We start from the raw sequence: 12,150 nt of genomic DNA on the forward strand, positions 1-12,150 counted from the left end.
TTGGTAGAAAGGGTGATTACTGTCAAAATGTAAATAAGAGTTGGAGAAAAGTTCTTTCCTAACCAGTCTTGAAATATACCTGTGTTGATTGGGATATTTGATGAATTTAACATCAAAATACTGGATTTCATCTGCCCCTATATTACATGTAAATTTCAAAAAATAGTGGTTTCATTGATGTAAGAAACAAACTCTTCAAGTTTGATGGACTGAACCATTCTATAACATAAATATATCATCAAGGAAATGTAAGTATAAAATAATATTCCTCAAAGAAGGTGACTGAAAAATAAACTTGCGTTCGTAATACAATAACACAATGTTGGCAAAAACTGGGGAGCAAGCCACTCCTATTGCAACCCCATTCAATTATTTGTAATACTCACCTTCAAAGAACATGAAATTGTTAGCTAATACTAACTCTATGGTCTCCATAACCAATCTAACATCCTTATTGTCCAGAAAATCAAATTATGAGAGTATTGACTCAAACCATTGAAGGCCAACTGAATGTGGGATAATGCAAACTAGGTCTTTAATATCAATGGCAACCATCACATAGTGTGGTTGAAAGCCAACTCTTCCTACATTAACCAAAATATCCCATGAATCGACCAAGACATGGTTAAATAACTTATGAAAAGGCTTACGGTAAACCATGTTGATTTTGTTTTTAAGTACCTGTGTATACCTAAGGTCATTATGCTACAAATTCAACATTTTAGCTGTGTAGTTTCAATGTTGCATAACTCTTTTTCTGACTTCATTATTTTGAACTCCTTATTACTACTACTGTCTTTCAATACTAATTTCTCTTCATTTGTAAGGTTACTCCTGTACCGTTTGTAGGTCTTAACATAAGTTCTAATTTCATTCTCATCAGAAGAGGCAAATTGAATGTGCTTTTTGCTTTTTTACAGAAACAAGAAATATATTTACCATTAGATTGATCATGCTACAGTAGTTCAAGGTTAACATTTAGCACAAACTGCTTCAAATCTAGAAGAGTTTCACTAATATCTATATTGCTCATTGGAAGAAAGGTAAAACCCTTTCAAAAAATGGAAAGTTCCCCTCTAAATCACTATAATTATATATATTAAAATTCTAATATGAAAAATTACTCCATTCTTTAAAATTCAAGGACCTGGGGAAACCATAGAATAGTCCAGAACCCCTAGATCTAGTTCCTCCTCCTTTGATTAAATCCTCTCCTTTTGGCTGACAACTGGCCCTAATGGGTGAATTGGGTCCCCCAGTTGTAGGACAGGTAAGTCCCCTGATTCTTTATTAAGCTGGATCTCCTCAATGGGGGACATTCTAAAGGGTAAGTCACTTCATTCAAGCCATCACTGTTAATAAAAGACACAGTTTCAGCAGGACTAAATTCATTATCAGAAGGGGAGTCATTTGCAAGACCAAAATTACCAAAAGGTTGAGAGTTCATCTTATTCCCATTGGGTGCCCTATAAGCCCTCCCTTCACTGTATTCTTTCCTATCTCTTTCCAAATTTGTTTAATTTTCATTTGTTTTATCCTATCTACCTCGTCATCAAACTCTTTTAAAATAATGTAGTATTTATTTCTGTATTCATTGAGTGTAAATAGCAAATAATTTTGTAATTGATTATTGATTAAACAAAATTCATTATAGAAATCACTTAACAGTATTTCATTATTATGAATAATAGCACCCATGACCTGTAGTCCACAATCGTTAAATATTTCAATAAGTTTGTTGGGGTAGTCAGTTCCTGGTTCCATGTTATTAGGGTATTCACAAATCCTAAGATGCTTAGGAACTTGTTTGTTGTTAATGTATTCCTTTAAAAACAAGTTATTCAAAAGCCAAGGCACATCTGTCAATAAGAGCTTGTGTTGCCCATGGGATTAATCACATGGAAATCCGGATTTTTTAACCACCTATCCATGTCCAGGTTATGATATTTAGAAAAAAAGAACGCCAAAGAGTCGACCAAAGTGTTGGTTACATTAACAGGGTATCCCCTATCAGCTTCAAACTCTCCATTGAACCCACCAGGTTGCTGAATGGAACAACACTGTGAGGACTCCAAAATAGGACGTTGAACCAGAAGTCACCCTCCAATGTAATCTCTTGGCTGAAAACAAGGAATGGACATATCATGTTCATCATTCAAATCATTCATCATGCTGAGAACAGTTTCAGGTAATGGCTTACTCAAACTTTAAGAAAATAAGTAGATTAACTTGGTAAGTTCTCCCAATAGGGATTGCTCACAATCATCAGGGTGGTATACTGAAGGGGTGCTGAAAGAAGCTATAATCCCACACTAAAAAATTAGCAAGGACCAACACAAACTGTAGGAACCAAAGCTAAAAAAAAACTAGTAACCAAATTCCCAAGGCAATGGTAACTCTCACATGCCACCAATGTCAAAACCTTGAAAAACTCCAAAAGTTAATTACAAAATGTAATTTATTGAGCAAAAACTCCAAAAGTTAATTACAAAATGTAATTTATTGAGTGCTTTCGTCTCACTATCGAGACTTCTTCAGAATAAATTGCATAGACAACAAAAGTACATTTTAAATACCTCACCCTGTTCACTCATTGGCTCTAATTATTTGAACACTATTTAAGCAGTTAAACAACTTTTAAAAGGATAGAAATAGGCCCGATAAACAAGTACATAGTAATCGTTTTAATTTTTAATAAAAACATATTAAAATATAAAGGTTGAAAGTTGAAATACGAAAATATGTTTAGCTAAAAAGTGATTTCTCTTACATATTAATGTATATACTGTTTAAATATAATAGTAACTTGTATAATCTAAAATTCCAACCTTTATATTTTAATATTAGGCTTGTGTGAGAGATATAGATTTACTAACACCTGCCTATATTCCATGTTTTTGTTGTGTTAACTGTCAGTTCACTGTATGGTCCCACTTTGAAGAAAACAATATTTCTGCACAGTTCTAAAAGGTTTTAATTACTACTGCTCATGTAGTAAAAACATGTTAAAAAGATGACTAGAGAATCACCACTTCCCTCACAGTCCTTAACTAACTACCCAAGGACATAGATAAAGAAACAAAATTGCATGTTCCTATTTCTAGCTGTAATATGTAATTCTTCATTCTCTGAGATCAGGGTAGCCCATGGCTTAGTGGAGCTCAGAATCAGGTTAGAACATTTCTTGACTCATAACCAAATGCAAACCCAAACATAGTCTTAACGATGTGTAGTTTCAGCCCTGCAACAGCTTGCATTATATTATATGCTGGTATCTATATGAATCTTGCTAGCTCTACTTACTTAACTCTTTTGATAGTCCTTTTTAACTTACTTTAGTTACCTTATTACTTGTTGGATAAAAATTTATACATACTAAATATTGGCACTACATTTCATGAATTGTGCCATTCAATTTTTTTGTATTATTAATCTCTTAACACATTTTAAGTACAGCTGCCTTTGTGCTATGGCCATGCCATTGCTAAGATGGGTCTTTAAAACTGATTACTTATCTGGTTAGCAAAATAATAAATACAATAAGATACTGCATTGCCTATATACATAAACTCAACTACATCATCTAATACTGATGAAATAGTCATGAAATCCTTTAAATAAAGGCAGAATCCAAAATTATTCATTGTCTGATTTATATTTTGAACTTCTAAAATCCTGGAAGTAATTACAGTGCTGTGACATATGTGACATAAGTGTGACATAAATGTTAACTTTAGAACACTCTGAACAGTACTAATAACAAGTCATAATAACACACGCAAACAGCTACTGCAGTAAATAACCATTTTCTCAATAAGATTTTGACTGAACAGACTCTAGTTTTCATTTAAACAGTAAAAGTCTTCGTAATCATGCAAAATCTTTGATGTTACACATACACCCTCCTGTATCTTGTTTGAAGTATATAATTACTGTACAAAGCACCCCCACTCAAAAAAAAAATCCTCTGAAATGCTGCACTTTCTGTATATTCCTCCTCCTCCGTGGATTCAATTAAAAGTGTCTCTGGAACAGTCAAAGTATTTCCATCTTTCTTTTAATATTTTCTCCTGAGAGTTGCCATAGGCTGCTTTTAGAAGATCTAATTGCCTCAGTCTGCCAAAATAAACACACTGAATACCCCTTCCCTGCAGAGCATCCATAGCATGGGTGTGTATAATATAGTCACTTTGTAAGCAATTCTCATGTAGCATGCCAGACTAGACAGTGGCAATGACTACTCATACACAAACGTTCATATCCATTATGAATTTAATCCAGCTCCTTTTTCACCATAGCAAGTGATATCCCAGTGCCTTATATTCATCAGACTAATATCCCTTTCACTCTAACTAACTGGATAGACTCCCTCATTTTGCAAGCAGTCTCACTGAAACAACAGCAATGCTTGCTTGAGGCCTTACCTCCAATGCAAGTATCATCTTAGGAACTATCCATCACAGCAATCACGCTACATATTTAATGCTTATTTTTATTTTCTCTACAGAGCCAAAATGAATTTAAATTAATCACAGGCTTGCTATGACCAATTTATATTCCTTAAGGCAGGCATATGTTGGGTGTGTGTGCACACATGTGCGTGTATGAATTTGTGTGTGCACGCGTGCGTGTGAGTGATTGGCTAACTCACTGTCTGTATTGAGTTTCTCCCCAGGACTCCATTGAAAACGGGTTCTTTTGGCCCAGTGGACTATCCTGGTAAATCAACTGCAAATAAATAAATAAATAAAATAAATAAAATATGTAAAGCATAATGAAATATGGCCAGCTATCTAGACTGACTCTCCTCCATTTTCTGCTCCGTTAGTTTGGCTCACTGAAACAAGTTTCCAAATCATGTTTTGAAATAGTCTAGAAATACTTTCTTATCATATGTCTCTAAAATCAATGATTCAAACTTTATTCAAGAGAATCTAGCAGCCACAGAAGTTAATGCCAGCTATAAAAACTTCCAGCACCGCATTTGTATTTCTCTTTCATTTTTATTTTACATTTGTTAACCGGGGGTGTCTGACTGAGCTGAAAGGGGCCTTTTTCAGCAGAGGCCCGGGAGAAAAGCTCCACATAGAAAAATTACAGACACATTTAGATATTTTGATATGATCAGTATACACACAAATTGCAATAGACATGTTTTTACAGTGGTATGCAGCACATCAGCAGTTACAGTGGAGAGAACAAACAAGAAAATATTAATTTAAAAATAAAATTAATAGATTTGTGGTGTACAGCTGAAATTTGGACCATAGGTAGAATACATAAATAGTACACAGGTACAGTACATACATTGTGCATTAGCCAGTGTTTGTGAGTAAGACTGAAAACTATTATCAAGTACTGTAGGTTTAGTATGTGTACCTTATCCGCTTTCACTAGCCTGGGGAGCAATCATGGCACTGCCAACGGTGCTTGACATGTTGCCTAATGAGGTTTTTAAAGGAGGCTTTGGACAATGTGTTTTGTATGCTAGTGGGGAGAGAGTTTCATTTTTAGCCACTGAACTACTATATAGTGTGTCTCCAAAGCTATTGTAGCTGTTGATGACTTCTATTAGTAATTTGCCTGATGATCTAAGAGGCCTTTTTGGCTGAGTGATGTACTAGGTTTTTGAGGGCAGGACACTTATTGGGGAGGTAACAGATAGAATGACACAGGCAGATCTGATTGTAGGTTAGGAGGTTGGTCAGTTCAAGCTAGTGGAGCTGTCTCAAAGCAGTACAGTGATGAGTTTAACATGAACAATTTGCAGCAAAGTGGGCAATTCTGTTATAGCAGGCATCCATTTTGCTTAGTTCAGTTTTGTTGAGATTAGTCAGAATGGGAGATGCATAGAGTAGGGTGGATAGAAGTTGGGAGTGAGCAATGGCTGGTCTTGTGTTGTTGGTAAGAAATGGTTTGATATGGTAGCGTGATCCCAGTTTAGCATGTACTTTTTTAATAGTTAAGATGAGATGACTATCAAATTTTAGGTGGGAGTCTATGGTTATTCCCAATAGCTTAGCCTGCGCCACTGGAGCAATTGGAGTAGCATTTGTGGAGTAGATAGTGAATTGACTGCTATCAGTGTTTTTGTTAGAACTGGTTATAATCATAAGCTAAGTTTTCTTAGGATTGAGGATAAGTTGGGCTTTGGTAAGGTAGTTTTCAATGTCAGAGAATGCTAGTTGAGTTGTTTGTAGGAGGGTGGGAATGTTTTGTGCAGCACAGATTAAGGTAATATCAACTGCAAGCAGAATGATAGATGCATGCTGTGTGGAGGTATGGAGGTCATTTGTGAAGATTGTGAATAGTAGTGGTCCTAAGACAGAACCCTGTGGGACTCCTATAGTTATGGGCAGCTGAGGAGAGAGAGAACTTTCCCATTTCACAGCTTGGTACCTGTCAGTTAAGTAGCTTTGGAACCAGGTAAGAGTGGAATTTGATAGGTGACATTGGTTTAGTTTCTTTAGCAGGATTTGGTGCGAGACTGTGTCAAATGCTTTGAACATATCCAAAAAAAGAGTGGACACCTGCAAGTCTTCATTTCTGAGATGGTTTACTGTGTCTGTGAAACAGAAGAGGGCTGTAGTGGTACTATGGACAGGACTGAAACCATGCTGAGTAGGTGACAGGATGTTGTTGTCTAGGAGATATTTTACACCTGGGTATGGATGCATTTTTCTAGGATTTTAGCCAGGGGGGGAGAGTATAGCAATGGGTCTGTAGTTATTAAGTTCACTGGAGGTCCCGCCTTTATGTACGGGTGTAACATAGGATATTTTCCAGAGTTTGGCCACATAGTTTTCAACAATTGATATGTTTATGAGATTGGAGATTATGAGAGCAATAGCATCTGCTGTGAGTTTCAAGAAATAGCTGGGGAGTAGGTCGGCTGCTGCTGATGAGGTTTTTAGTTTGGAAAGCATGCTTTTGATTGAAGTGGTGGAAACTGTTTTGAGGGTAAAGCTTGTATTAGTGTTATTTGTGTTGGGGGGATAGTGAGGTAGGAACTGTCCTGTGATACTAAGGATAGAATTGAGCTCACAAAGTAGGAGTTGAATTGTGTTTCGAAGGAAACTTTAGTGTCAGGGCTGGTTGGTTTGGGGGTAGCCTTTTGGGTGGGTTTTGGTAGCTGGTTTACATTTTTCAAAATTTTGGGGGGGTTGTGTTGGTATTTAGTTTGTAATGTGTAGTAGGATTTTTTGTCCAGCCTAATGCATTCTTTTGCATGGTTCTGCAGTTCTTGGTACTTAGTTATGCTTTGTGTTTCTTTGGTTTATTGATAGTAAAGCCAGGCAGTGTCTCTGGACTTGAGGATTTGTTTGGTTTCTTTACTGAGCCAGGGGTTTGTAGAGGTTCTAACCTTAATTTTGCGCAATGGAGCAACAGTGTCTAGGTGTTGTAGAAATGTTTTGTTGAAATATGCTACAGCCTGGTCAAGTGGGAGGGTTTTTAGGGGGGTCCAGTCACAGTTACAGAGTAAACTATTGAGGACCTCAGGAGAAATTTTTTTTTTGTGTTTCTAGTGGATTTGTAGTTAGTGGCTTTGCATATGCTTGTTCTACTACGTATAAGGTATATTATGTTGTGGTCACTTAAGGTGTCTGGGAGATTGCTTGTGTGGGGGCACAATATGGGATTGTTACTAAGGACCCAATCAAGGATGGATTCCCTTTTAGATTTTTTTATCACATCTAGTTGGAATTTGGACTAGCTGCTGGTAGCCATGGAGATTTATTAGATTACTTGGTGGTTCTGATATACAGGTGAACCAATCTATGTTGAAATCCCCTAGAATAAGGGTTTCTTGTGAGTATGTGGAAGAACACCAGGATAAGAAGTCTTCAAGGCTAGCAGGTGGAATATAGATCACAATTGTGGTGATGACCTTTTTAGGGTGAAGTTGAAATTGTGAGATAAGTATGTCCCAATTACTGGGGGAGGGGTAGGAGTTTGGTAATTGATGTACAGTTAAGTTGGACTTATATAGTAATCCATGTCCAGCAAATCAACATCTGTCTGCTTTTCACAAAATGCTAATGAATTTTAAGGAGGATTATGATCAATCCTAACTATTTTATTTTGTGTTTGTGACATGGATGCCAAGAGATTAACCTCTAGACTGAAGCTCGAGAGGAGAATCTTGGCATCCATGTAGAGAGCATATAATGGTAGGTTAGGACTGGAGATCCGATCATAATCCTTTGTAGTGTACGGAGATTTATTTGTTCCATGTACTACAACTTAACAGTAAAAATCAAAAAATAAAAAATGCTAAGTATATGACCAGCTTTCAAAGCCATAAAACACTTCACGAATGCTGTCAGAAAGGCAGTGTAACATAGTTCTTCATGTTTAAACTCATCTTCCATGCATCTTTACTGTCTAAACTTTTGAGCAAGGTTGAAATTGTTGTCTCATATTCTATTCTGGTCTGTTCCTATTAAATCGTCCATGTTTTTTGGACTAATTAATGATTTGGATTAAAGTTATAAAGTGATGGCCTACATTTAGGTTTCAGACAGCTAGAGCACCTTCTGCGTGGAGACATGCGTGAATGGGCGTTCCTTCGTTGAAGGTTGTACGTCAGGGCTGGCAACTCGGTACGTAAAAATCAACTGACAATCATTAGCGGACCAGAGTTCCGCTGTGGTGACCCCTAACTGGGAAAAGCCGAAAGACACAACAACAACAACAACAACTTCTTATACTTCAGAAAATGCAGGGGAATATACTTCCTGTTGTTCTAGCAACTCTCTCAAGTATATAACAGGAAGTCAGGACATATTACTGCTATGGGCAGTAGGCATGCACTCCATATACTACAAGCAAATTATTTGTATGCAAAATGTCAAAGCCTCAGGGAGAAAGGACAGTATCATAATAATGCACTGTACTTTTCTGCAAGTTGTACAAATACAGTTTATACAACTGTCTTGCCATTCTTTCTGCTATGGTCCAGCTTACTGCTGTTTTGCTGTGACATCATTTACAATCTCTGATTTTGTATTTTACTAATCATAGAAATAGGAAAAAGTGAACTTTGGCCAGCTAAGACTAACTTGGCAAGCAAAACTAAACAAGTAAATAAATTAATAAACAAATAAGGCATGAAAAACTAAAAAAAAAGTCTGATCAAATCAAAACTGACTTCCCTACATGTGTTTTGGTTTCCTAAAACAAATGAAGAGTGGGAAGAGAATGTTTACCATCCTGAGATAGTTTCATTGGCCTCATTCTAACAGTAGTGAGTTTACACTAACTGAATTCATGAGGAACCACTGCATGCCATGGATAAACTCTGAATGCACCAGTATCATAAAAACTTTTATTTTATATATTTTCCATTTGCTAATTTGGCAAACATTTTAGTGCACTGAAGTTTCACATTACTATATCACATAAATGTAAATCAAGATACAGTTAAAGTAATAAATGGTGTTGTTTACTTTAGTAACCATGGCAAAATAACGTGGCAAACATACTTTAAATGTAACCTAACAAGTAATATTCTGAGTTGTTCCATCTGTGTTATAAAGGTAACTGAAACATTTTTAGAAGTGGAAAATGACAAAAAGGACTAGAAAGGGTATTTAACTTTGTATACTGTACCTTATTATATGTACTCATTATGTTTAACAATAAATGCATAAAAACAAGCAAACAAACAAAAAAAAAAAAACCCTTTCAATCTTGGGAAAACTAAACTATACCACTGTTTGTAGGTTTAAAGTAGAAATTAGACTGAGACAGACACAGGTGCCATAACTGCTTCCTATATTTACTTATTTATTTACTTTATTTATTTGACATTTGTTAACTGGGTTGGTCCAACTGGGCAGATGCCCTTTTTCAGAGGAGACCTGAGGAGGAAATCTCCAATAGTACATGAAACAAGCAGTAAAATAACAAGGTCAGTAGTTACAATACAAAAATACAAGATAAACAGTAGAGATAAACAAGATAAGTAGGCACAAGTGATGTAAAAATAATATAGCAGCTAATAAACAGCTAACATGGTATACTTTTAAAAGTGAGCAGGAGTTAATGTATCAAATTAAAACATGAACTGTACAAAAAATATAATAAAGTAAAATCTGTCCAGAAAAAAAAACAGCATAATAATAATGTAGAATATGTAGAAGATGTAGAGTGAATACAAATTGTAGGCACCGATATTGGGAGAAACTTGCTGAGTGGTCAAAGGTTAGGAAAAAAGGGTAAATGAGGAACAGAGAAATTATACATGTAGAGCATGTGCAGGAGGATAACCCCTAGAAGTTAGTCAGTGAAAAGAACTACAGAGATTAGGAGCTAGGAGGGCAACCGATTGTTAGCTGTTAGTGGTTATGTTGGGTCATTACAGAAACTTGACCCTGATTTATGAAGATTGTTTTTAGTGCTGTTTTAAAGGTGTATGGGTTGGTGATAGACCTAACATTTAGAGGTAATTTATTCCAAGCATGAGCTACTGAATAGCTGTGAAGGAGTTTGCCAGGATTTGTATTAGGCTTACAGATTTGCAGTAGGTGCTGTTGAGAGCTGCGTAGAGGATGGTTGGGGTGTAGGGTTGGATGAGAGTTGAGAGAAAGGGGCAGGATAATGGTTTGTGTAAGACTGATCTTATGCAAATATTCCTTGGATTGTCTGTTTATTCTATAGTTCCATCATAAATGTATATTATTGTTTCTTTTTTACTTTTGTAGATGTCCCCTGGATCTGTCCTACCTCCTGTAGCTACCATGTGGAAGTCCATTCAGGAGTTTACTTTGTTTGTGCGTCTAGGTTTGTTGAACAATACTGTGTGACTATTTGCACCATACCATACTCTGTGTACACATATCAGATACATCTATCGTGTGTGTGTGTATGTGTGTGTGTGTGTGTGTGTGCGTGTGTGTGTGTGTGTGTATGTGTGTGTGTGTGTGTGTGTGTGTGTGTGTGTGTGTGTGTGTGTGTGTGTGTGTGTGTGTGTGTGTATATATATATATATATATATATATATATATATATATATATATATATATATATACACATGTATAAAGAGAGAGAAAGATGCATTTAAAGAGACACACGTATCTATGTGTGAATGTGTGTGTGTGTGTGTGTGTGTGTGTGGTACATATATGTATGCAGTACACATTTTTTTTTAATATATTAATATGAAGAATTCTTTGCATATTTAAATCAATTTGCAGTGTAGAAAATAAAATGCAAATAAATATGTGAAATCTGTAAAAAAAAAAATCCCTTACCACTCCAGGTCGAGGATATGGTACTTTGCCTTCATATGCTGTCCATTGGTAGTCTGGTCCCTCCTTATGAGCAAATGGTCCATTAAAAGCTTCACGAACATCCACCATACGGTATACACAGACAGCATACCCCTGAAATACATTACTGCCAAGAAATGTTTAAATGTTAGTTGTATACTGGTTTGTAATTTGTTAAACATCTTATTATATACTTAAAAGGCATGCTTAAAAATATTGTATTATTTTTGAATTTAATGTAATCATTTCTCTGTGGCAAGACTGCATTCATTAATAATATGTAGTTATAGCAAAACTGTAACAGGGTTCACGGCCTGGTCCGTTAATACAGTTTTTAGACTTGGGGTGGTCTTAGGCACTTCAGTAATTCAGGCAGAGCTGGAGCCTCTTGGTGAATAAGATGGTTTCATTAGCAAGGGCAGTTGTAAGATTTTAAGCATGTCTGCTAGTTAATGGAAACCAAGTAGCAGCATAGAACTAGTACCTGAATGGAAGATGCTTACTAGTTCAGATTTAAATGCGTACGTGTCCTTAAATGCTGTTACTTTTTAAATGAGACAACAAGGAGTTTAAGTACCAGCATTTCCAGATTTTACTGAGCTGGAGCCCAGCACAGGCACATATTTTGCTAATACAGTAGAACATCAACAGTTGTGATGTTTCCAGGTAAACATGAATAGTGAGGACTACTGCAGGTGAATCATAATGTTACAATATATTTTATATGAGCAGTGAATGTATTAAAGCTATGTTTTCAAATGATGGAAGACAGAAATAAAGAAAATGAGGGATGGAATGAAGGAGAAGGGAAGGAGAACTGAGATGTGATGCTGGGACCAGGCATAAGGAACAAAATAAGTTGACAGGAAGACAGAGA

The 12,150-nt window shown here is 36.1% G+C and overlaps 1 protein-coding gene across 1 annotated transcript in view; it reads right to left on the minus strand.

Annotated features, from left to right (window-relative positions):
* The window catches only part of LOC122806987 (semaphorin-3G-like), a 634,544-nt gene that overhangs the window by 167,581 nt on the left and 454,813 nt on the right, over positions 1 to 12,150 (minus strand). The window contains exon 10 of the mRNA XM_044077853.1: positions 11,256 to 11,400. Within this exon, the coding sequence (XP_043933788.1) occupies positions 11,256 to 11,400 (145 nt within the window). The remainder of the gene's footprint in view (positions 1 to 11,255; positions 11,401 to 12,150) is intronic.

Source organism: Protopterus annectens, chromosome 7.part0 (genome assembly GCF_019279795.1).
Source record: "Protopterus annectens isolate FY-2018-M chromosome 7.part0, PAN1.0, whole genome shotgun sequence".
Taxonomy (NCBI): Eukaryota; Metazoa; Chordata; order Ceratodontiformes; family Protopteridae; genus Protopterus; species Protopterus annectens.